Genomic DNA, 26,873 nt, shown 5'->3' with positions numbered 1-26,873 from the left:
CGTTTTCCCGGAGGTGGAAGTTTAAATCTAAGTGCACTGGATCTTCTGCCAGACGTTCCTAGAAAACCCGCACTATTCGTTTGGGCCTTCCACGTCCATCTGGTTATTGCTGCAAGTGTCGGATCCATCTAACCACCAAGTTGTGATCTGTGGACAGCTCTGCCCCCCTCTTCACCTGAGTGTCCAGAACATACTGCCTGAGGTCCGATGATACAACTAAAAAGTTATTAATTGACCTTTGGCCAGAGGTGCTCTCATTAATAGCGTTGTGTTCAAATATTGTGTTTGTTATTGACATATCGTGACTAGCGCAGAATTCCAACAACATCTCACGATTCGGGGTCAGATCAAGTGGGGGGGGGGGGGGGTATTCCTCCCAATCGCACCTCTCCAGGTATCTCCATCGTTTCCCACTTGAACATTGAAATCGCCCAGTAACACTATGGAGTCGGTAGGTGCCACTCTGTCGAGCACTGCACCCACCGTCTTCAAGAAGGCCAAATACTCTGGAACTGCTGCTTAGTGAATGAGCAGAGACAACAAAGGGGTTTTTCTGGTATTGGGGATATAACGATATATCTTCTAAAACTCATCGTTATGATCATGATACGTGATTATAACGTGCGTGTATAAATCATGGCAAGGTGCTCATTCTTTGTGTTCTTACCACTGTGGGCACGTCGGTGGCTAGGAGATGTAAACTTACCTCGCCTGGTACGCAGTAGGTCGTGGGTTCGCTCCCGACCCATACCCCTGCTGTATATTTGGTGTCTGTCTCTCTCTCCCCGTGGAGGTCGCATGGATTTTTCTCTGGGTCCTCCGGTTTTTTTCCTCCACACTTGGAATCAATGCCACGTGTTTAGGGTATTTGGCTGCTATAAATGTCCACGTGATAAGACACTTTGTTGAGCTCTAATTTGTTATCGCTTTTGAAAAAGAGCTACCATCTAGCTCAGTGTGCCCTCATCTGGGAAAAACATGTTTTTAGTTTCTTACCACTCTCCTGACAATATGAACAAATCTCAATGTTTCTATTTAGCAGATTATCTCTAACTTCCAAACCTAGATATTTTAATGCAGTGGACTCTCGATTATCCATGCTAATGACAGCGAGGATGGCAGCGGATTATCCAAAAATATACATTTTACGCACATCTCTTTCCCAAAAACCACTCATACAGGTATAAATTAGTCGTTTTTAAAGCACATCTGACGATTTTGATTGTTACTCTTTGAATTTAGAAGGAATACTAATGATTGACCGATCGATGTGCGTGCTCAGTAATAACACTTTCCTGCTCCTGCGCATAAGACCCACTAACTGGACTGCAGAGTCACGTCAATAAAAATAAATCAAACTCTGTCCACTGTTTTTAAAGATCTGCCACTGCTGTAGTGTCGAGGCGATCACGTAAATTTCGGATGAACCAGGGCACGTATTTATTTGGTTTAAGAACGCGATTTGTAATTAACGGAGGTATGCGCACCACTTGGCCATGTCAATGCACCCAAAATTACGACTCTTATCATTAAGCGAGCCTGCGTGGTCAGGGCTAAAAAAGACACTACCAACTCCCTCTCATAAACTTATCACTATAAACCACGCATGTGACCTTTGCAGGGAACCCGCAGTAAGAAAAAACACGAAGAGAAAACTTCCCACTGTCACCAAGCAATTGCCTAGTCTCTTCGTTTAGCATTGAATCCGGCTGTGATTTAACTGTTAAGAGCGAGATTTGTAAAAAAGAAACACCTTTGGAGGTGACAATGTAGACAAGATGCTTGCGAACTCAGGCTTCTGACAAGAGTGGGTCGAGAAGCGTGACAAGAGGGTGAGGAGACAGGAGAGATATAGTGGGGAATATAGAGAAACAAGACAGATGTGGATTTTTCCTTCCACATTTAGAATCAACATCACGCGTTTAGATTTACGTGTCTGCTCTACAATTCTACTTGATAAGCCACTTCGTTGAGCTGCTATCATTTGTGATAGCCAGGTTGCTCTTGAAAAAGAGTTACACAGCTCAGTGGGGCCTTAACCCGGTGAAATAAAAAAATATAATTTAAAAGTAGTTAAGAGAAAAATAATATTACGGAGCCGTCATAGGAGGTGAGAGGTGAGAAAGAAGTCGAAAGTCTGAGGGCGAGGAGTGAGGAGCGATGAACTTCATGACCAAGCGGAGGAGCTCACCTGGGCTGGCGCTGAGAGGAACACTCCTACTGATGGTGAGGATCACCACTTATAGTTTCATTCACTCGTTCATTCATTTGTAATGTTAAGGGCTATAACCTTCATAGGGGAAGCATTACTTGAGGATGAATCATTTTTCCATATCCAGCAGTTGATGTTCTCTCTCTGGAGTGTTCTTTCCTTTGGCAGCCATTCCGTCGTTAAATCTCGACCACCCGGCCATCATTCCTTCACTTTATGATGTGTCTTTTCCAAGCTCAGTTACTTTTATAAACAGTCAAGATAATGTTGTAACCTTTCTATGTTCTCTAATCCACATGTTCCCCTTTCTGTCTCTCAACGAAATTCCAAGCGTGCATATTTCCATGGTTTTACGTGCACGTTTCAGTTTTTGCTAAAAATTTTCCATCAATGTCAACGTTTCTTAATGAGATTGAATTTCGTCTTTTAACCAGGAGACAGCCCATTGTTATTCACTATCTTTGTCTCAAGTGGCATGACACAGTAATTATTACGAGTAAAGCAAAGATGATTTATTATTTAAGTAATCGATTACTCATTTTATCACTCAATCAATCAGATAACACAAAACCAGTTGTGAGGAAGATGAAAAAATCTAACCTCTTTCCACATGTGTTGCTGGACGGGAGGTGATGGGCAGGGCTTTGTGACGCCATTGGCATCATGAGCCTTCAGGGATACAGGACGTGAGGGTGGCTGCCATTTTTGAAGGGGTCTAAGTTATTGACCACCAAACAGCAGTCTTTTAAGATTGTTTGGCCAATTCATCAATTGAATAGAATAAATCGTCCCGAACTCACCTTAACAAAATCACTTTTTTGTGTCGACCATTGCGCCTATAAGTGGTGGCAGAGAGCAAGGTGCAGATACCGGGTTATGATCCCACTTGCTGTAACGACCACCCAGTGTTACAGTGAGGGAAACAAGTATTTGATCCCCTGCTGATTTTGTACGTTTGCCCACTGACAAAGAAATGATTAGTCTATAATTTTAATGGTAGGTTTATTTGAACAGTGAGAGACAGAATAACAACAACAAAATCCAGAAAAACGCATGTAAAAAATGTTATAAATTGATTGGCATTTTAATGAGGGAAATAAGTATTTGGCCCCCTCTCAATCAGAAAGATTTCTGGCTCCCAGGTGTCTTTTATACAGGTAACGAGCCGAGATTAGGAGCACACTCTTAAAGGGAGTGCTCCTAATCTCAGACCAACTGTAACGACCACCCAGTGTCATGTCCTCATGCATGGCGGGTGTTCTCTGGGTGCCCTTTTTTCCTCCCCAAACGATGCCGTGCACTCGCTATTTCAAGTGAAATTGACAAACATCCCAATGGTGCGTGAACCACTTGAAAAAAAGTTAGTTGATTCTTAGTCACGCTGTTATGGGCATACCGGTAGATGAATTACATTGTAGCTGTGCGTGACTTCAAATAATATTGCGTGTGTAAGAATGACTAAAGATTATAGGGAAAAAAGGGGTGAATCAGGTTGCCTTCGTTAATGTACAGTGCATTCGTAAACATGAGCCAGGTTTACAGCTTCGGTATCAGTCTGTCTTTTGCCGTTGCAGTCAAAGGTACAGAGTTTATTGTCCTCATTATATATATGACCTCTCGTGAAATGTAGTCAAGTTAATGTTTAAACCAGGTGACAACTCAAGAGAACAGAGTTATCTTATTTGCAAGAGTAACCTGATATTGTGGTGTAGACAATGGACAATATGTATATGCAGTAGTCCCTCAGTTTACGTTTTTAATCCTTTACACGAAAACTACTGCTTACCGAGATAACTGCTAAATTAATATAGAAATTACACGTTAAAAGCATGAAACCATTCTAAGATGATCGGAAGTGAACCTTAAAAACGTCCTGCTTCGTTTTAAGCGAATTACTTTCCTATTCCTTGTTTCCTTTTGCGAATTCACTTTCGAGGCCATTGCTATCGCAACGAATTCACTTATGAGTTGAAAAATAAGTAAAAAGCACTGAGTATGCAAGAGAGCTGTTCTCATTCCCTCAAGACCCACCTCTTCTCCCTAGTCCATCATTCCCTCCATCCCTAGGTACCCACCGTAATTCCTGAACCCAGTATCCTCCCTCCTCCATACTTCATCCCTATTCACCGTATCACGTTTAGCAACCCTCGTTGTGCAACTCATAACCCTTATGAATCGCCTTGGATAAAGGCGTTTAATATAATGATAAGATACGATAAACAATTCCACTCGAGGTCTAAAGGCTTATAAACAGGCATCGCTGATTGGCTGAGGCATGCCCAGTCCCACTTACGAGCGCTCGGATTTGCCGAAATTCGTGACCGCGTGTATAATATAAAACAGGGGTCCCCAACCCCTGCCCGTGCACCGGTACCGGTCCGTGGCCTGTTAGGAACCGGGCCGCACAGCAGGAGGTGAGAGCGGTGATTCCTCGCGTCGCCCGCCATTATTTTATTAACCACTTCCGTCTGCGCCTCTTGGTAAGCCCACAAGCTAACCATAGCCAAAATGAGTAAAAAACAAACGTCACTGGAAGCATCTTGCAGGAAACCGGTCCCTGGTGCCTATAAAGGTTAGGGACCGCTAATATAAAACATACCGTTAATCAACGACGTTAACGTGAGTCAAAACCATAGGGTCCTATGGGAGGTTTAACATTAACTGAAAAACTGTTAACTGATGTCACTGTTAATCGAGGCACTACTGTATATTAAAAATACAGAACACTGGGAAGACAATGAAAGTCGCCTTATTGTGAATGTGATGAAGTGCGATCTCTGAATCACGTAACTCACCACTGTCCATTAAAGCCTTACAGAGGAGGCACTGACTTAATACATAAATCAACTTTGGATGCCATCGAATGGATCACCTTCTCAACATGAAGTTTAAATATTTTGTCATTGGCTTTGCACTTGCCATAAGAAAGAAATACCGGGAAGTTGACTGCTATTATCCCAACGAGTCTCACCACCACCATGGGAATGTGAAATTAGCACCAAGGGCTCAGGGCCACAGTTGAGATGAACGCCGCTCTATGCTTGTTCGAGCAGAGACACTGACGTTTGCTACTGTGTAGGTTTATACCAGGGTTGCTCAAATCTGAAAATTATGACGTGTAAAGATGTGTCTTGCATGTGTAATGCGGGCGAAAGCGACCTCCCGGATGTGACGTCACGAGGAGGCGGAGCCAGGTGACGTGGGTGAAAGGTAGGGGGTCCTTAAGCGCGTAAACCGGAAGGGGAAGTCAGTCGGGGTGTGAATGGAAAGGTGTGGGGCCACGCGGGCGTACGAGCCGAGGGGGCACCGTCAGAAGCGGGAGCCAACCCTGGGAACAGTAGGGAGCTACTGGGAGGTGTAAAGCTGCAGATAGAGATAGGCAGTGAGGCTGTGTGTGAGGAGCAGCGGGGTGGCTGCCAGGAGTCGCAGGAGCGACGAGAAGGCGAGACAGCACGAGGCCGTGAGAGCTGCAGCAGGAACAGCCAAGGGAGCTGTGTGAGAGTACAGCAGCGGAGCTGCTGTGGGGCTGCAAGAGCGACAAGAACAGCAGCGGGGCTGCTGATGTGGACTGGAGTGACATCGGAACCAGCACAGAGAATAAGAGAGACAGCCGTGTGGGAACGCAGTACGGACCGAATAAAGGACACTGAGCCAGAGAACGTGGTCAAGTCCTTTATTACACTGGGGTCAGAAGTGAAACGGCATGTCTAAGCAAGTAAGGAAGAAAATTCCCCCGGCGCCAGCATCGGCTTCTTCGTCCGACGACGACGAATTCCCTCCGACCACGGATTTTGCTGGGGTGGTGGAGGAGAGCCCTGCTGAGGCGAGCACGGGGACGGGCGTGGAAGATGTCGGCGCGATGGCGGGTCCGTCAACAACATCGGACGCTGAGCAAAGATGGCAACAGGTGGCAGAACAACTGGAGACACTCAAGGACGTCCTGGCGCATCTGTGTCACCTCGTTACGCCAAGGACGACGATGGAACGAGAAGGTGCTCCACGGGCCGCCACGTTGCCTGCCCTGCCGCCGCCATTGGCCACGCGGCAAGAAGACGCCATCTTGCGCGCTCCGCGGCGCCAAACCGCCATCTTGGCCACGCCGCGGGCCGACGCCATTTTGAATTTACCTCCACAACAACCATCATTGGAAGACGGCGTGAAGAGGAGTCGGAGTCGCCACCTTACTACAGTTAAGGAATTCTCTATCGGGGGCGATTGGAGCGCTTTCGCCTGCCGATTTTTGGCGGCGGTTCGTTCAGCAAGATGGACCGATGCGGAGGCCTTGGAAGTGTTGCCGACTCTACTGGACGACGAATCTGTGCGATTTTTCCGTTCCATAACGGCCGATAAGAAGAAGACGTTATGTGGAGTTTTTGAGGAAATGGCCGACGCCTATGAGCCACCTGACGACGCGCATCGGCGATTCGCTCAACGACAACGAGCACCCGAAGAATCGCCTGTGGCGTTCAGGGGTGCGGTGTTGGAGCTGGCCATGGCAGCATATCCTGACACGCCACAGGATCTGCTCGAGCCCCTCATATTGGGAAAAATGCTGGAGCTGTCTCGGGATCTGGGGATCCCCATGCCTGTGTGTGGGCATGAGAAGCTCACGTCCCGGGCGGCAGCAAAGTGTCTGGATGCGCAGTTTAATCTCCGTCGCTGGAAGCAAGTGGCGGCATGGACGGGTGGGGCCGTCAAGGAAGGAGGCGCGATGGGGTGGGACCCCACAAGGGCGATCTATGTGCCGGATGAGCGGGGTCCACAGGAGCTGACGGCTGCCTCCTCTCCATGGCCGGGACGCGGAAGGCCGGGGCCGCGCGCTACGCCATCGGGACGGGGCCGCCGGGACGCAGGACCTGCGCTTCGGCGCAACGAGGCCGATTGCTTCCGCTGCGGCCGTAGGGGCCATTACGCCAAAGATTGCTGGGCCCGCTTCCCGGGTCCGCCGCAGCAGGAGTCCACAACACCGGACAAGCCGACCAAGGAACCTCCGAAACAGGCATGTCGGCACGCACCAGACACTCGGCAAGGCTTTACACCTCACCCACCACCTGTGTTGCGCGATCCTATTGTTGTTGTTAAAGAACGGCCATCGACGGGGCCTTGTCATTCAGTTACGCAGTGGCGCAAATTGGCACGGAGAGTTGTCGCGGCCGCTACGGGTTCGTCCACTGTACCGGGGTCCATACAAGGTGTGGACGTGCGCATTTTGGTCGACTCGGGAGCGTCTGCGACTATTATATCGGATGTCATTTTCCATCTGTTGGGCATTCCGCCGGGGGCTGTGCGTCCGGTTTATGGGTCTTGCGTCGCTGCAAACGGGGGTAGTATGGGGATTGTGGGCCAGGTGGATGCTAAGATATCTATAGGGGATGTGTCGGCTTCGGGCGTTGTGTTAATATCGAGATCTTTGGCGGTTCCTTGCTTACTAGGCACGGATTTTTTGGCTAAGATGCCCATTTTGATTAAAATCAATGAGAATTGTATTGAATTACCGGGGGGCCGTCGAATCTCGTTTCTGCCGTCGCCCTGGGGGCGACCTGCTTCAGCCGTACAGGTGCAGGCGCTGTCCGTCGCATCTGTGGACATCCCACCTGGTTCACAGATGCTTATACCCTTGCGGTATCGGAAGCCCCTGCCCGATCGGCTAGGAGCATTAGGGGTCTTGTTGTCACCATCCGCCACGATAACAACGGGATTGGCGTTAGTTGGGGCACAGACCATCGTCCGGCCGGATCAATTACCGGTTTTACAGGTGCTTAATGCGGGGGTGGAAAACATCCGTGTTCCGGCCGGTACGGTTGTGGCACATGCCACTACGGCGTTTGCGACGCACGATTGTCCGCATCGCCGAGGAGTGGTCGCTGGTGTTTCCGAGCCAAGGGGTTCGGATAATCGTTGGATCGCTACCTTATGTGACGAAAATTCTTCCCTGTCCGTGGGGCAACGTGATGCGCTGCGTAAATTGTTGCTGACGTATTCGGATGTATTCAGCTCCGACGATTTGGATTTGGGACGCACATCGTTGCTTTCCCATCACATTGAGACGGGCGACGCTGCCCCTATTCGGTTAAATTCGCATCGGATGAGTCCAGCGGAGCGAGAACACGTTCGGGGGGCGGTGGAAGACATGTTGGCTGCGGACATTATATCGCCATCTAACAGCCCATGGGGCGCTCCTGTGGTCTTGGTTAAGAAAAAGGATGGCAACTTGAGATTTTGTGTCGATTTCCGGAAATTGAATAAGATATCGGTGGCAGATGCGTACCCCCTGCCGCGTATGGACGACTCCCTTGACGCATTGTCGGGGGCTAAGTTCTTTTCCACACTGGACCTCTCTTCGGGATTTTCGCAGCTTCCCCTTGACGAGTCCTCACGGGAGAAAACCGCATTCCGTACGCCGCAGGGGTTATTTCAATTCAACTGCCTCCCGATGGGATTGAATGCGGCCCCTGCTACGTTTCAAAGATTGATGGAGCTCGTTTTGACGGGGTTGCAGTGGGAGACGTGTCTTATATATTTGGACGATATTATTGTGTTCAGCCGCACATTTGAGGAACATTTAACGCGGCTGGAGACAGTGTTCACGAGGATGCGCTCTGCCAATTTGAAATTCAAACCAAAGAAATGCCACCTACTGCAACGGTCCGTCCGTTATTTGGGGCACATTGTGAGTGCCGAGGGGGTGTCCACAGATCCGGAAAAGACGGCGTGTGTCCGGGATTGGCCGACTCCGGCCTCTGTGGGGGATGTTCGACGGTTTTTGGGATTTGCCTCGTATTACCGAAGATTTGTGCCGGGGTTTGCGACGATTGCGAGACCCTTGCATCTCCTTACGGGTAAAGGACAGAAATTTGTTTGGGGAGAGCCGGAAGAGGCGGCCTTTCGGAGTCTGCGCGATCTATTGGCTACGGCCCCGACATTGGATTATCCCGATTTTGATCGCCCTTTCATTCTCGATACGGACGCGAGTGACACAGGTATTGGGGTGGTATTATCACAATCTAAAGGGGGCGTAGAGCGCGTCGTGGCGTATGGTAGCCGAGTCTTGTCGCCTGCGGAAACACGCTACTGTGTCACTCGTAGAGAACTTTTGGCGGTTGTTTTTTTCCTACGGCAATTTCGACCGTACCTTTACGGTCGTTCTTTTATTGTGCGTACGGATCATGCGGCCTTGCAATATGCACTTAAAATGGACCAGCCATCGGGACAGTGGGCACGTTGGTTGGACACGCTGCAGGAGTTTTCCTTCCAAATTCAACATCGGAAGGGAGTGCGCCATGCGAACGCTGACGCACTTTCCAGATTACCAGGGCGCGCCCCTTGTAAATGTGCGTCGGGGACGCATAGGTGTTCGCCGATTCTCAACCCCCCTCAGCCGCTCACGTTGGCCGTCGGGAAGTCGGATACTCCGATGGAACCGGGACCGACTGATGGGGTTTTGAATCTGCCGCGGTCTGTCTGGATTCGGGAACAGATGATGGACGAGTCGTTGTTGTCCATGCAGAAGCGGTCTATGAGGGACAAGGGGAGTCCGAGTTCGGCTGTGGGGCCGCGAACCGCTCTCCGAGATGGTCTGCTTATGTGGCAAGAAAGGTTCCAGGAAAGCTGGCGTGTGGTGGTACCAACGTCCTTGCGATTTGAGTTGATTAGAACTCTCCATTGTGACACACTATTGCATTTAGGGGTGCAGAAGACCTTGTTGACGTTACAACGTCATTATTTTTGGCACGGCATGGCGACAGATGTCGTAGGGCACGTGCGCGCGTGCCCTGAATGCGCCCGGCGTAAGCCGCCTAAACATCCTTACGTGCCGCCTCTCCAGTCGATTCAGGTGTCTCGAGTCAATGAATTGGTGGCACTGGACATATTGGGACCCTTCCCACCATCGGCGAGGGGAAATAAATATTTGCTGGTAGGGGTCGAGTATCTCTCCCGTTGGCCGATGGCCTGGCCGTTGCCCGATCAGTCGGCCGCGGCCATCACCGACGCCTTTTTGTTTGGGTACATTATGGACAAGGGGGCGCCGGAGAGACTCCTCACGGACCAGGGCCGAAATTTCTCTTCTAAATTATTGGCTGAAGTGTGCGCAGGCCTTGGGACTAAGAAGATACGGACATCTCCATACCATCCGCAGACGGATGGTATGGTTGAGCGGCTGAACAGGACATTGTCTGCCATGCTTAGCCATACTGTGAGTGAACAGCAATCGGATTGGGATCTGCACATCCCCGGAGTGCTTTCGGCGTACAGGATGACGCCCCATGCGGCTACAGGGTATTCGCCGTTTTACCTTATGTATGGTCGGGAAAACGTGCCTCCGGTGGATGTGCAATTGGGTACTGGAGTGAAGGGACCTCGTAAACCACTCCCTGAATACATTCAGGACACGGTTCGCCGGGTTACGGAGGCGCGGGAAAACGCCCGCGTGGCTACGGCCAAAGCCCAGGCCCGGAACGAGCGGTATGCTCGGCGGTCTGAGGGGGAGTGCCCCTGGAAGGTGGGAGACCTGGCCTGGCTCCATTGCCCGCAGGTGCGGCCGGGGACCTCTCCTAAATTGCACAAACCTTGGCATGGTCCTGTGCGCCTCATTGAGGTTCCTAATCCACAGTCGGCGCTCGTTCAGTTTGGTTCTCGCCGTTGGTTTGTTCATACGTCGCGGTTGAAACCATATGTTGCTCCCCTACGTGATGCGTCATCTCCCAATGTTGCCTTGCCGGGGTCTGTTGCTGCTGACTCTGACTCTTCCCCGCCTGCGTCCATTGATCTTGCTGGAGCGCCTGTCGTACCTGTTCCAGACAGGCCGACCGTGACACCGCGGGGGAGGAGTGGGCCTGCTCGGAGGGCGCCTGCCAAGGCTGCGGGACCTTCAAGCCCGGCGACCCTTCCGACCCCGCTGCAGGCGCATTCGCCGAATATGACCAAAACTGATTCGTCAGGGACACGAGATGTCGGTGGACTTCCAATCGCAGCAGGGGAATTACCCCCTGTCATTTCTCGTGTTCCATCGCGTCCCCGTTCTACAAGTGGGCCGCCGACCGTCCGGGACAGGCCGGCGACCCGCACTCGTTCCAAATCGCTTACGTTTCGTTGATTGTATGTTGTTATTGTTCTTGTTCTTGCCGTCGTATTTATCGCATGCTTTCGTACGTTCGTCGATGTTACTTGTGTGTTGTTCTTGTTGTTATATTGCATGCTTAGTGTCCTTTAAGGGGGAAGGTCGGTTCACCACATTATGCTTTGGTGTTGTTCAGCCGAGGTCGGCTGGGTTTTTTCTATGGGGGAGGGTGGTGTAATGCGGGCGAAAGCGACCTCCCGGATGTGACGTCACGAGGAGGCGGAGCCAGGTGACGTGGGTGAAAGGTAGGGGGTCCTTAAGCGCGTAAACCGGAAGGGGAAGTCAGTCGGGGTGTGAATGGAAAGGTGTGGGGCCACGCGGGCGTACGAGCCGAGGGGGCACCGTCAGAAGCGGGAGCCAACCCTGGGAACAGTAGGGAGCTACTGGGAGGTGTAAAGCTGCAGATAGAGATAGGCAGTGAGGCTGTGTGTGAGGAGCAGCGGGGTGGCTGCCAGGAGTCGCAGGAGCGACGAGAAGGCGAGACAGCACGAGGCCGTGAGAGCTGCAGCAGGAACAGCCAAGGGAGCTGTGTGAGAGTACAGCAGCGGAGCTGCTGTGGGGCTGCAAGAGCGACAAGAACAGCAGCGGGGCTGCTGATGTGGACTGGAGTGACATCGGAACCAGCACAGAGAGAATAAGAGAGACAGCCGTGTGGGAACGCAGTACGGACCGAATAAAGGACACTGAGCCAGAGAACGTGGTCAAGTCCTTTATTACACATGTACAAAATGTCAGCCCTGTTCAGACCACCATCTCAATGCACACGATTGTGTGTTGCTCAACCTATTTGTTTCATGGCCTATGATAATTTTGTCTGTTGCAATGAGTTTCATCGTCCATGATACAGTTTTTTTTGGGTTAGATCGTGGAAATATAATTGCGTCGTTAAACCTGCCACCACCCGACACAGCCAATTAGTAATGTTTATCACGTAAACAAAATATGCCAATTCGTTACCAGTACAGCACACCGGTGTGTTGGAGAGCAAATCCACAACATTTACAATCTCACTATGACGTTTATCCAGTAATTACAAAGAGCATCATTAGGCGGACAGCCTAATTGGCTGTGTTGGGTGTTGGCGGGTTTAATGACGCATATATGTACGCAATCTAACCCAAAAAAAACCCTGTATTATTGATGATATTGGTCGTGAAAGCCTCCTACGTATAAAACTGAGTTTCATCGTCGTTTATTGATTTGAATTATTGCTGCCTTCACGCAAGTTATGGGTCCGATAGTGTAAAAGTACAACTCCTCTCCATATTTGAGGCTCCCGGAGGCAGATGGCAACAGCATATATGACTGTGCTGTACTGACGATTCCTAATGTGGATGAATTCGGTCTAGAATTGTCTGTTTCATTGCTGTTTGTTGTTGGGGTGACCACATTTTCTCGACTCTGTGAGTTGGCATTTAAAAAAAACACAACGGCCACGCATTCAGTTATTTTGAGCTGTTGATCTGGATTATGGTGAGAAGTCTTTGTTCATAAAATGCTGCACACGTTTGTCTGTTGTAAATCTACTCGTGTTTGCTTATTACATTACAGTTGTTCTGCTGTGCCTCCAGGCACATTCCGTTTTCTGAGTTTCTCATTCACAGGCAGTTATTAAATTGGTGGTTTCACTTAGTACATTCTTCATCTGTTGTATGATGGTTAAAGCTTATGATGTGAGGCCTAGTTTTTCAATCCACTCAATGGCCTCTTGAGATGCTTAGTGGAGAAATGAAACAACTCCCACAACAGATATTAGAGTTCAAGTTGATACGTTCCATGGTCTGGGAGTCATCTCTCAATTGTGAAGAAAGGCAGCCGCCATCGCCTGTGCTCTGTGCGAGTTCAGTTATTTGTTATTTACCGCCTTCGAGGGGAGGTCTACGCCAGATACCTGTGCTGCTGGATCAGTGATGAAGGTGTTGTTGGTTCTTTATGTCGCATGCGTGTCCACGATTCCATCCGCCTGGATAATGGGTTGGTGCCAGCTGCACCAATTGTTGCTGCCGATTTACACATTTTCCAGCGTGAGTTTTAAGCTCGTTACAAATGCTTCATGGTAACAACAGGGATAGGTTTTCTAAAACCACCAGCACTGTCGCAGCCACAAAGTCACGACCTTTACCCTAATCACTCCATTCTGTGTGGACCTTCTCTTCAGGTGTGTTGTGCACTGCAGGAGCCGTCTGCCGCCAAGGAGTGTGGAGATGGATTCTACAAAATACCACGAGGAGTCTGCTGCCGGTTGTGCCCTGCAGGTAAAAGCAACACACAAACACAGAGACCCCCAATCCCTACACCTCTGTGGAACGACAAAGCGTGGTGACCGGGTGCTTCCTGTCCCCACCAAGTCACAGGCCCTACTCCTGTGGAAAGGAACCCAACTGGGGCCAGCTTTTTCCCCGTGACCTCATCCACTATCAGGCTACAAAAAGTGATTCGATACTGAAGAAATTTGTTTTCTGTCAAGCTACTGTATTCTGAACAGAACTTAACACTGGTTGAATGCAGTGCAGCCCGCGTCTCTCTGAACCAACTTGTGGTCGCTGTGTGTTTGTAAAACGCCATTGCTCGCTCGCATTTCGTTGTCCTTCAGGGACGTTCAAGGTGAAGGACTGCATATCTGACGGAAGGAAGGCAATGTGTGATCTGTGCTCTAAGGGCACTTATATGGACAGAGACAACCAGGAGGAGAAGTGCTCATGGTGCAGCAGCTGTGGTTCAGGTAAGTGGCAGCACAGCAAGTAGGATGTTGTCATATCTGCAATGTGCGTGATATTTATCTCATGTGTGCATGACGGGTGTTCCTTTGGATACTCCCATTTTAACTGGCATGAAGCAAAGACAAAACTTGATAAGCAACTGACCAAAACTTTTTTAAAGAGAGACAACCCCACCTCAAACTAAATATTCCAATTGTCCAAATCATGATCTTGTCAAGAGACAACAAATGCCTGGGAACTCTCACACGCCACAGAAAATGACATCACAGAACCACATTTTAATTCCAATTTGTAGGCCCCTTTATTCATACTATGGTTGGGCAATTGTGTCCTTCTGACAGACAGGTGGCATTCAAACTTAAATGCAATTTTCAAAATGAATTGGTGCAGCTACTTAACATCAACTCGGTATAATCACAGGCAGCTGAAATCCAGATTAAAATCCAGGATATTGTACGATTTTTTTGCAACATACGTAGCCAACTGTGCTACTCTTAGGTTGTGTATAGTGTATTGTATAGTGTAGTATATATGTAATAGGTTCAACTGAGTCTGAGACGTAGACTTGGAGGCAACACATTTATTCAGTTCCAACACACGGGGTAACTTTCCCCTTAACAGAATAACAACCTGTGGTGTTGACCACCAGGCTAACTACACTAGTTACTACACTACACTAGTTACTACACTACACTAGTTACTACGTAGCTAGTGTAGTTAACCTGGTGGTGACCACCAGGCTAACTACACTAGTTACTACACTACACTAGTTACTACATAGGTAGTGTAGTTAACCTGGTGGTGACCACCAGGCTAACTACACTAGTTACTACACTACACTAGTTACTACGTAGCTAGTGTAGTTAACCCGGTGGTAACCACTAGGTTAACTACACTAGTTACAACGTAACTGCTAATTTGGACCGGGACCAACAGCTTCGGCCCGGGTCTACGTGTTCGAGACTCGTTGAATGGAGAAGGTAGACGAATATTTCTTCCAGGACGAACAACAATCACGGTCCCTCTCGGGTCCCGGCTTATATTCTCTGTGGTTTGGCCGGCTCCGCCCTTGGCCACGTCCACTTTCCAGAATCCTCGGGAAGGATCTGGGTCCCAATCACGTGACCATCCCTAGCCCCATCTTGGGACCCCTTTGTAGACTTAACTGGTCACGTGTCCTTTCGGGTCAACCAGAGTGCCATGGTCTTGAATAACCTCATCCTTTGGCCGGCACCCACACACCCTGTCCTGTAGGGTCGGCACTGCACGCCAAGCGTGGCACCATCGAGCGCTATCATTCAGCGCTCACCGGGCCCCTCTAGGGCCAGTACTACACCCACGATGTCGCTACACTGCACACCATGCACTGCACCCAGCATGTCGACATCCAGCGATGACATAATTGTGTGCGTGTACGTATCCATAATATCGAATTTTGGGTTACATCACGTGAATATAAATGTCTCGTTAAACCTGCCACCACCCGACACAGCCAATTTATAAGGCTTGTCACGTTAAGAAAACATACCAATTCGTTAATAGTTTAGCACACTGGTGAGTTGGAGAGTAAACCTATTACAACATTTACAATTAGAGTACCGTGACGTTTTGCTAGTAATTACAACCAGTGTAGCATCAGTCAACATCCAGAGTTACGGAGAAATCTTCGTGTTTTGGTCTTAAATAGAGGGGACAATGTAATGTCTTCACTTGTGAGCCAATCAGGTGCGAACAACAGAGGGGGGTTAATGTATGCATATCAACTACAATGGATAACATCATGGGACCTCCTTTGCCAGTATTAAATTATTATAATAGGGTTTTCCCATTTATGGCAATAAAACAGGTGTTAAGATGTTAAAACACAAAACTGAAACCTTTGCAAGAAATCATGTCTGCATTAACCACATATACTTGTGGTGAACATGCAAACAAAAAGACATAATAATAAGTTGTGTAAAACTAATTGGAGAATCTATTGAAATTGAGATAAATACAATTAATTTTAACTTCTCTGACAGACTTAATGTGGCCTGGAAGCGTATTATTAAGTAATACATCTTACAACTGTATTCCTTACAAAGCAAACACATGCTAATCAACTGGGATTAGCAATCTAATCTATTGTCATATAATTACAATAACCCCCCCCCCCTCATCCACCTCTGATCTTTACAACACACCAGTGGGCTGAAGTTGTAAACTAATTGGCGCGTTGTTTATGTGACAAACCTTACTGGTTATGTCGGGTGGTGGAGGGTTATGACACATTTTAACTTCTTTCACACCGTACGTAGCCAATCGTGCTAATCTGTGGGTTTCTGTGGGTCTGTATTGATCTGGATTTGTGTGGGTCTCTGTGTGTGTATGTTTGTTGAACTTTAGCACCGTCAACTTTCTCATTGCAGGCGAGGAGGTGGCTGTAAAATGCTCCGTGGCCCAGGACACGGTGTGTCGGTGCATGGAGAGCCTCAAGAGAGATGTCGATTCGGGATTTTGTCTGTCTGAGGAGCCAAACTTAGGTAATAGTAGTGTAGTGAGTCCAACTGAGTCGCAGACGTTGGTCCTTTTAGAGGCAACACATTTATTGTAACACCATAACACAAAGGGGTAACGGCCCCTTTACCCAATATAGCCTAGGGTGGTGACCACCCAGCCAACTACGCTATACAGAGGGGTTACTGCTAAGAAGGGTCGGACTCTCACTCGGGTCTCCGACAACATGGTTGCCTCGTACGAGGGAGATCTTTCAGTTTGAGATGTAGAGCTTCCCGCTTGTAGGTGTTGAGCTTCCAGCTTGTAGAATGCAGTGACCCCCGGCCCCTCTTAGGGACCTGCCTTATATCCCCCTACGGTCGGGGCTGCTACGCCCTCGGCCCCGCCCGCCTTCTCCAGCATTCTCGTTCCCTCTCGATCCCTTTCAAGAGCTCTCCCCGGACACGTGATCACCCACTACCCCCCCCCCCCACCTGGGGCCCCCTGTGTGGACTCTCTGGATCACGTGTCTACAGAGTCAACTAGAGTGCCATGGCCCGGGGCAACCCTGCCCCTGGGCTGACACTCACCCACTTCCCCTCACCCACTTCCCCTCGTGGGATCCCCCACCACAAGCTTGCGTGGTGCCCTCACTATTCCAGTGCTCACCAAGCCCCGCTAGGGCTGGTATTACACACAGCCACCCACACGGTACTGTCCATGTTGTAGAAACATCGAATGGCGCGGCCCTTCTAGGCAGGCACTATACAGTGACATCTCTGATGTCCACTACAGTAGGATTACGAAGCCGCTCAAGTCAACCACAACAGCAGATTTTTTTTTCTCAGCTGACAGTGGGAGCAAGAGACAGCCTGACAACTCAAACAGCAGAAGCTGTCTGCAATAGAAGCACGAATTGAAATTCAAGCTAATGTCTATTGCAGGCTTCAGGGACTGCATGTATGGTCAAGCCAGCCATGTGTAATGTTATCAGTTTAATACCCTGTGCAATACTGAACACCTAATATTTATTGTCTCTACACAAAAGTTTTAGGCTGGAGTCCCCTTGCCTCCAAATCTGCACACTGGGTAGTAGCACGTTTCAGAGGTTTGTGGTTTAAGCCCAACGGCTACCATAGTTGATTCTGCTGGTGCATTCAACAAAATAAAATTCACCATCTGCTTCATGGTGAATGATAGAGGTCTGGTAACCTTATTTGGAAATAGAAGGCCATGTGTTCTGGTATCGCGGTTCAAATGTGAAAATTACCTGCAAAGTTCGTTATTGGGGGAAGGCAAATTATCAAAAAATATCGCCAACAGCTGTCCTACTGCTGCAAATGATAAGCTGTGAAAAAACGCCTTTACGATATTGTTGTGCTAAACAAACTATAGAAATAATGCAAAGAGCAATTATTTTATGGTTTGATAGAGGTCTGGATTCCCATGCATTGCAATGCATCATAGAGACCAGGCAATTAGGCGAAGAGGGGACTGCTGTTGACAGCTTGTTAGTTTTTCTCCTTCATAAAATTTCAGACACCACAGTAGTCGTGTTGGTAACAATCTTCGGCTTCGTCCTGACTGCACTCCTGTTGTACGTATTTTACTTAAACATGAAACTGAAGGGGTCGACTTTTTAGAAAAAACTGTAGAAATTATGCAAAGAGCAATGATTTTATGGTTTTATTTTGCTAGAGGTTGCGTTAATACAACGTACTGTATTCGTATACATTGCAACGTATCACATAGACCTGACAAGTAGGCGGAGAGAGGACTGCTGTTGACAGCTTCTTGTTGTTTTTCTCCTTCATAAAATATTCAGACGCCACGTCAGTCGTGTTGGCAGCAGTCCTCATCTTCTTCGTCCTGACTGCACTCGTGTTTCTCATAGTTTACTTCAAAATGAAGCAAAGGGGGTTGACTTTTAAAAGGATGTTGAAGCGATCCGGTAAGTGGTAATGTTCCGTGCTTAATCCAAAGATCTCATCCTTGTATTGGGGATGAAATGATACATCTTCCAAAATAGATTTTTACTCCCATTATACGTGAATTAAAATGTCAAATCAAATCAAATCTCGGCACAAGCCGCCTCTGAATGCTCTCTGCAGACACCACTGCACAGAATGATAGAAATGAGTCGCATTCAATTTGAGAGCTTGGCTTCGGTGTCATTTTAAATTGTCCCTAGGAGAGTGTTGGTGACAGTCATCTCTGCCATGCCTCAACTCATCCAACAATATTTCACACTCGCGTAAAGTTGTGTTGGATAGGACGCTCAATTGAAGTGTTATTCCTTAGTTGTGTGCTTACCGCTCTTCTGACAAAGAGAGGAAGTGGACAATTATCGAGGTCCCGAGGGGCATCGCGATAGGATTTGGACTGATTCAAAAACGATCATAAAACTGTTTGTTCATGGTCTTTGGCCGCAGGTGATGACATTTTCATCTTGACAATGCAATTATGCAACTTTACATTCCAGTTAATGTATGTTCAATCTTAAACAATATAAATAATTATCTTTGGTCCTTTTGGTAAAGTCACGTAGAAAGAAAATGAATCATATAATAGAATACGACGTTTCGATTGCAACACAAGCAATCGTCATCAGGTAGAAAACAAACCTAGTGAACTTAGAAATACAAAGCAATACAACACAGAGAGTCGGCTAACACAACAGTCAACACCCTACCTGGTTGATTATGTTCTTCCAAAGATTGCAAAATTTGAGAGCGAGACAAAACACAGACACGGAGACACAGACAGACACACAAGCAGAGGGAGACAACACAGAGACACATAGAGAGAGACACACAACATAGACACACAGAGTATAAATAATGTAAATGTTCTTTATGACTCTAATATCAGCGTGTTTAGTATTCTGTGTCCAATTATAAAATAGTTTTTCGTTTTGGACCTATAAAAAAAATGATACAACCATATCAACTGTGCTATGAATCAGTGATAACCTAATTGTATCGGATTTTTTTCAGACACTCCTACAAATTATGAGCATGATGAAAATCTATCGCTTGTTCATATAATGCGAAATGAACACAAGGTGCCATTTGGAGTTCAGGTAAACTCAACACAGCATGGTGGCATGATGACCCTACTCTACATTGTTTCATTGTGTAGGCGTACATACCAGTACAGTGAAGACTCTATCCCACAAACACAGAAATAATTGTAACCGTGTCTTCTCCACACGCTACAGAGGAGCAATGATAGCAGCGATACAATGCAACTCATCCAAGAGAACAAAGAGAATCTCAAGACCTGGATGGGAACGGATCCCTCGGCTTTCCTGGAGCATCTCAACGGCCTCAATTTGATACCACGGCGTGTTCATCAAGCGGCTGTTGACAAGGGCGGAGAGGAGAGTGTGGAGCTCGTATTGGACCACTGCATCAGCCAGGGAGAGTCGGGCTGTGAGAAACTGTGGGACGCCCTCTACTCTGTGAGGAAGCAATACGTACAGCTGTGGATGTGGATTCAGAAACACGGTACGACCCACGTAAACGCACCACAAAAAAACTACGACTAAACAATTTTTATATTACCAGGTGCAAGGGCCCCCACTGAGCTATGTGTCTCTTTATTTGATAGCAGCTCAACGAAGTATCTGAGATCATCATCACGTGGAAAGGTATAGCCGCAGCCAAATACTCTAAACATGTGATGCTGATTCTACAGCCTCACTCATTGAGACCCATACTCAGAGGCCTACAGAGATCCGGAGGCCAAAATAGAACCATAGAGACCCACAGAGACCCATACTCATCGAAACCCATTCTAAAACGAAACTATTTTTTTTTATTTTACCAGGTAAAGCCCAACTGAGCAATGTAGTAGCGGCTTTCACATGTGATAGATGAAGGAAGTGGCTTATCATCACGTGGAAGTGTATATAAACAATCAAATCCTCTTAATGTGGAGGGGGGAACCAGAGGATATGGAGAAAAATCCACACGACCACGTGGAGAGAGACACCGCAAACTCAAAATATACAGCAGAATGCATCAGGGTCGGGATCAAATCCACGACCTCCTGTATACAAGGCGAGGTAGTTAACATCTAGCCACCGTAGTTTCCCACCAGTATATTGATACTGAATGGATTTTATTAGAGTCAAGGAGGGAAAAAATATGGATATGCATTGCTTTTGTAATGCTTTCTAACACGAGCTCGTCCTCGGGGGGAAGTAATTAGCGACAATAACGCTCCGTTTAAAGCCGCCATGCTGCGTGACTGAACAACAACACGTTACGTGTGAACTTACATATGTTATTTGTTGTGCCTTGATTCTAGAAGCACAACTGTAGCTGAATAGTATTTAAAATCAATGAAATGTGTTCAACGATACGTTTGAAATTCATATGAACCTCTGTTGACTGCAGGCGAGGCATTGAGGGCCATTCGAGATAAGGAGTCGGATCTGAAGCTGTGGATTGCCAGAGACCCCAAGCATCTTCTGCTGCTGCTGATGAGCCGAGGACGAATCTCGAACGAGCTCTTCACTCAAGCCAAGGGCATCCGGGATGGCGCGGAGTGCGCGGAGCTGCTGCTCAAATACTTCATAGAGAGAGGGAACGACGACTGCCTCAAACTGCTGTTTGCTCTGCAAGCCGTGCAGGATCGTTATCCTGGAGTCAAGGAGTGGCTGGAAGGCCTTGGTAGTAAACAAGCTTTGAGACACCTTCCACCTTTCATGTTAACCGGCCATCATCTCTTCCAGTGACATCTCTTGCCCAAGTGTAGCCGTTGTGAGCTCAGCTGTGATGAATCGCACGTATACGTTGTGCACTCTGCTAATTGCTGTGGAGAGCCAGGCGCATTTATTTAATTATTATAAGTGAAGGCAATGATGCACAGCAGCGTGTAGACTATTCAGAGTAGAGGGCACGCCTCCAATTCAGATTTGGGGTGGACTACGTGCTGCTGAGATTATACACTACATTAGCTCTATTGCGACATAAAAATGCAAAAGTAAAATGAATATTACATGAATGTAATATTAATTAATGTAATATTAATTAATCGACTGACAGGAACTCGGTTAATGTTAATTGACTGTTGATTGGGTTTTTGGTGGTGATGAAGAAATTCACAATTAAGACTTTAATATTAAAGTTGATTTAAATATGTAAAATACGCATCACAATTGGGTCTAGAATATTAACACTGGTGCTCAATCCCATCAACAGAGGGATTGCGCTGAGGTGTTGTTGTGACGTGGAGCAGTGGTGGTGGTGCGTTGGGTCACGATCGCAGGCAACGCAAATGCCCCTCGGAAGAGACACTTTGAAATGCCATTTCATAAACCTCTGGTGCTCATCTATTGTGGAGTCGCCCTTATTTATCAGGAGTACAGAAACACAACGCGGAGTCACAACTCATCATCGTTTCCGAACTTTATTATTGTTAGTTTAACACATAGTAGTCGTATAGGGCATTCGCGACCAATATTTATCCACAATGGAGATTTTTTTTGGGTGAGATTGCGTAAATATCAATGTTTCGTTAAGCCAGTAGCTACAGGCTTCGTGCTGCTTGGAGGTCTATTGTTAAGTTACACACGCCTATACAGATCACCATACCTGGATGGTGATTAGCTGTGAGCAGCCAATAACTGGTATTGCGATTTTTGCACCAAAAAACGTCAGGATGTACATACAATAATAGATATCCGTGGTCATATATGTGACTACACGAACCCCCCCCCCCCCCCCGGTTCTCGCACCTGATTAGCTCACAAGTGATGACATCACAGTTATCCCTCCTCGATTTAAGATACAAATATAATTTCTCCACAACTCTTACGAATTGGCTTTGTCGGGTGGTGGCGGGTTGAACAACACACATTAGTTTTTACGCGATCTAACCCAAAAACCTCTTATGGATAAAATATTCTAGAGGGCTAACATTATGTTCAGCTGTCCAACCTGCTCTCGTCCACTCCTGAAGGCTTATTCAGTGTGAACGGTGTCCCTTGTGTGGTGCCGCAGGCTTCCTCAGGAGACTCTCCACGTGCCCCGTGGATCTGAACAGCTACAGCGAAAATTTCCTCCGGGACAAAATCCGCTTCCAGACGAGGAAGCTGCTCCTGGCACTGCGGGACGACCTGATGCCTCTGGTCTCCCAATTGCATATCAGGAACATACTCACCGACAACAGTGTGAGGGTATGTCGGCAAAGATAATCGTATTCACATTCATAATCATCATTTATCATCTCATAAATAGGTTTTTGGTATTCGGAGACCGAGGTCTCGAACTGTTATAGCCTCGCGTCGTTCTCTCTGCTATCACCCCCTCGGTGTGGAACTCTCTGTCCCGTTGCACATCCTCAACATCAAATGCACTCTGATTTTTAAGCAACATCTAAAGGGTCAGGCTTTAGAGCAGCTGAGCTTGGCACCGTGCCTTTGAGATATTGACTTGTCATTGTTATTTGGCCAGTATATTGAATAATAATTTAATGTTAGAGTGCATTTTATTTTGCAGATGTAAAAAGGGATTAGAGTTCCACACCGAGGGGTGACAGCAGAGAACCAACGTGAGTCTGTTACAGTGTAGTGTATAGTGTAGTACATAGTAATGTAGTGTATAGTGGGGTGTATTGTATAGTAGTGCATAGTGTAGTGCTATAGTAGTGTATAGTAGTGTAGTGTATCGTGACGTCAGGCTGTAACAGTTCGAGACCTTTGGTGTCTGAAGAAGATTTGGAGCGACGATCCTGTGTAGAGTCCTACCATGAGCATTCAGTGCAAGGCGAGAGTTGTGAGGCGAGGTGCAGTGGTAGGGAACCGGTGGTTAAGGGGTGATGACAAACGCAGGCGATTATTATAATTTGTCCTTGCTGGGGAAAGGGAGCCAATGAAGAGCACGGAGAGCAATGGCCGAGTCGAGTCGTGGGTTGGTGGACACCAAGGAAGACACGAGGAAGGTTCTGGAACCCTTGTAATTTGAGGACGTTGCTCGATGATTTGGATGGAACGACATTGCAGTAGTCGAGGTGAGGGCCGACCTATAACTGCAGGCGACGGTGTTGGCAATATTTATGGTAATGACTGGACGTGGGTGATGAAAAGTAGTTGACATAAATGTCCAGAGAAAAGGTGGAAGAATCCAGTGTGACAACGGTGAATTTGATGCAGTCCATAAGGGGAATGCTGGTGCCGGTGATCGTGATGTTGAGCGGAAAAGAGGGTGACATGAGCCGCTGTCTAGTCCCAATGAGTGTGGCTTCAGATTTGGCTGCATTTAAAGAAAGATCATGCGACCAGAACCAGCGCTGCGAGGCTGTTGTGCACTCTGAGAGATTTTCAATTCCTTGAGCATTAGTGGGATTCATTGGTGTTTATAATACAATGTCATCAGCATAGGAGTGGTATTTATTTCCGAAACTATTAATAATTTGGCAGCATGGGGGGATGTGTAGACATCAAACAGTAGTAGCCCATGCACGGAGCCCTGGGGTCCCTGCACGAGTCCTTTGTGATAGTGGATGTGTATTCACCTTTTTGAAGAGGTGGTTCTCTCTCGGCCACATAGGATGAGATTAATTTTAAGACTATTTCTCCAATTCCAAAGTCGGACTCAAGAAGACTGGCAAGCTGGTAAAATTAACAAAATCGAAAGGTGATCGAATGCCCAGACCAATGAGAGCCGCGATTGCAGCAGAGTCGACGATAAAATTTCAGTCTCCATGGAGTAAGTCGGACGGTCGCCAGATTGACAGGGACAGGCGTTTGGCGACGAGGTAATCTGAGTCTTAATTTGAGCAAGAGTACTACTGTCACGAAAGCACTATGAATAGGCTTTCTAGGCTTTACAGAACATGTCCCATTTTGAGTCTACTGCAGAATTGGTTGACAGTGATAAATCAGAGTTATCAGCAATGAGTGCTATGCGTGTGTCTGATGTAATTCCTTTTAGTGCTGGTTTTGTTTCCAACTTTTAGGGGAATCCTGTGATCAATGTGGCCAGTATTCTGCAGGGGTAAGTCCCGAATAGCAAAATCAAATTTATCCAGAAGTGTTTGTTCATATTGGATCATCTTTACTCGAGTTATTGTAGCCACAGGCATTACAGATTGACGGAGCCAATTTTAAACTTTTGGTTGGGAGGCGTGAACAACAAATATGGGACCTTGCTGTCCGTGTCTCACAATCACGCGCACCAAGTCAAACTTTTGTCATTAACGTTGCTTCACGGCTGAAACAACACAAACAGAGTGGTTCTGGAGTATTGTAGGCAAGTGGCTCTGAAGAATCACCATCGCTATAGAAACGTAATTCCGCTATGAACGTCGCTTCTTGCGGTCATGTGTTCACCCGCAGGAAGTGAAAGAAATGCACGCTCGGCAAGGCAGCAAGAAGGCGACGCAGCACATGGTGGAGTTGGTGATGGCGAGGGGGCGACGCAGGGTCAAGCAATTCTGGGAGGCGCTGTGGGACCTCAGGGAAAGTTACCCAGACCTGAAGGACATCTTTGAGAAATTCTAATGGTTGGAACCAGAAAGAGAGGAAGACCTAACAGAGAATGGCTTGACGACGATATCATAACGAGATTGATGCCAGAAAGATGTGGCCACTACTTGAGCAGATTGACACTACAAGACAGAGAGAGGAACATTGGAAACAGCAAATCTTGATTTCAAGCTTTCGTGACGGCAGAAATTCATACTCTCTGGGTCTTTCGGTAAAGTCACGTAAATAGAATAATATTTTTATTCTATCTACGTGACTTTACCGAAAGACCCGGAGAAATATAATAATAATATTTTCATTCCATCTACTTGACTTTACCGAAAGACCCAGAGAGTATGAATTTCTGCCGTCACGAAATAGAATAATAATATTTTTATTATATCTACGTGACTTTACCGAAAGACCCAGAGAGTATGAATTTCTGCCGTCACGAAATAGAATACTAATATTTTTATTCCATCTACGTGACTTTACCGAAAGACCCAGAGAGTATGAATTTCTGCCGTCACGAAATAAAATAATAATACTTTTATTCTATCTACGTGACTTTACCGAAAGACCCAGAGAGTATGGAAACAACAAATCATGAAATGTGCAGAGGACCACCTCCTACGACGGGGCTATCTGTCCATGGATCATGATGATGATGTATGAGTTGTGGTGCAGTGGTTATCGCACTGCACTAACCATGGTGGCTAGGATATGTTAACTCTTCCGCCTAGTATGCAGGAGGATGATGGTTCCATCCGGACCCTGACGATGCCTGCTGTTCTATATTTGTAGTTTCCCGTGTTGGATTTTTATCCCAGTTCACGTTTATAATCAACGTCACGCATTATTTGGCTCCTGCTATAAATTTCCACGTGATAATATTAGCCTCTTCGTTGAGCTAACATTTGTGGTAGCCAGATTTCTTCTGAAAAAGAGCTACACAGCTCAGTGGGGCCTTACCTGGTAAAATAAAAATTTGTTTAGTATTTTTTTGTCGTTATATATGATTGTTTGCTTATAACTGTGAAGTAATGTGTTCAACTAAAAGTGAGATTTACCTTACATTATTTAGAGTGCCATGGCTATGGTACAATCGAGAAAGGTAATTATTTGCCACTAACAAACATTCATGACAGGAAATATTTTCTTCTGGAATATTGGTCGATGACCGTGCAGTGTTTGTGTGCATTGTGTTTGTTATTGTAACGTTTTGACCCTGTGCCCCTACTGGACATCTGGTGAGATGTTAACTACCTCGCCTTGTATATAGGAGATCGTGGCTTTATTCCTGACCCTGACGACGCCTGCTGCTGTATATTTGGAGTTTGTGTGTCTCTCTCTCTCCATGGTGGTCGCGTGGATTTTTTTCCGGGTCCTCCGTTTTTAATAAATAGTAGTTTTATCTGTGAAAAAAACAGCTGTAGAGCTCATCAGATTCCTTTTGATTTATAAATATTGTTAATCGAGTCAGGTTATTGACAAGTCCTTTGCAATAACCAGATGTTGCTGATACATACAGCTAACTTGTGTTGTCTTATGCGGTACTGTACATTAATACAATGTGATCACTTTCTATAACCGGGTGCTCATTATATATCATCTCACACAATACAACACAAAGACCCCCCCCCCCCCCGTGTAGCCCGTAAACGTCAACAACACGGCACTTAACGTGAACTTTAAGTACACATCGGAAGGCTACACCGTGTACTTGTCTAACCGCGTTGCCACGCTGCTACGTGTGCGGTGGCTTCAGCCATGCCCGTGCAAATTGCACGGGCAAACCAAAAGAAAAAACTCGCAGCCTGCAACAAACGACACGCAGCAGCAGCAACAGCGCCAACAGCAGCAGCCGCAGCC

The 26,873-nt window shown here is 47.1% G+C and overlaps 1 protein-coding gene across 1 annotated transcript; it reads left to right on the top strand.

Annotated features, from left to right (window-relative positions):
• The first annotated feature begins 1,601 nt into the window (after positions 1–1,601).
• On the top strand, positions 1,602–26,430 carry LOC144733021 (uncharacterized). Its single transcript, XM_078614739.1, has 10 exons — positions 1,602–2,226; positions 13,489–13,585; positions 13,924–14,052; positions 16,459–16,572; positions 18,351–18,476; positions 19,522–19,607; positions 19,746–20,034; positions 20,929–21,204; positions 22,537–22,712; positions 24,873–26,430. Exons 1-10 carry the CDS (start codon positions 2,161–2,163, stop codon positions 25,035–25,037), a joined length of 1,524 nt encoding a protein of 507 aa, XP_078470865.1. The 5' UTR covers positions 1,602–2,160; the 3' UTR covers positions 25,038–26,430.
• The last annotated feature ends 443 nt before the right edge of the window (positions 26,431–26,873 follow it).

The sequence above is a fragment of the Lampetra planeri genome, chromosome 45 (genome assembly GCF_965212315.1).
Source record: "Lampetra planeri chromosome 45, kcLamPlan1.2.h2, whole genome shotgun sequence".
NCBI lineage: Eukaryota > Metazoa > Chordata > Hyperoartia > Petromyzontiformes > Petromyzontidae > Lampetra > Lampetra planeri.
The sequence above is the reverse complement of the archived record's forward strand: the minus strand, read 5'-3'. Positions and strand labels throughout refer to the sequence as shown.

Bases quoted from the DNA above. Each gene is read 5' to 3' on its own strand.
- LOC144733021 (XM_078614739.1), top strand. From the start codon at position 2,161: ATGAACTTCATGACCAAGCGGAGGAGCTCACCTGGGCTGGCGCTGAGA. The intron at 2,227-13,488 runs GTGAGGATCACC...CCTTCTCTTCAG, and splicing joins GAGGAACACTCCTACTGATG to GTGTGTTGTGCACTGCAGGA. The intron at 19,608-19,745 runs GTAAACTCAACA...CACACGCTACAG, and splicing joins AGGTGCCATTTGGAGTTCAG to AGGAGCAATGATAGCAGCGA.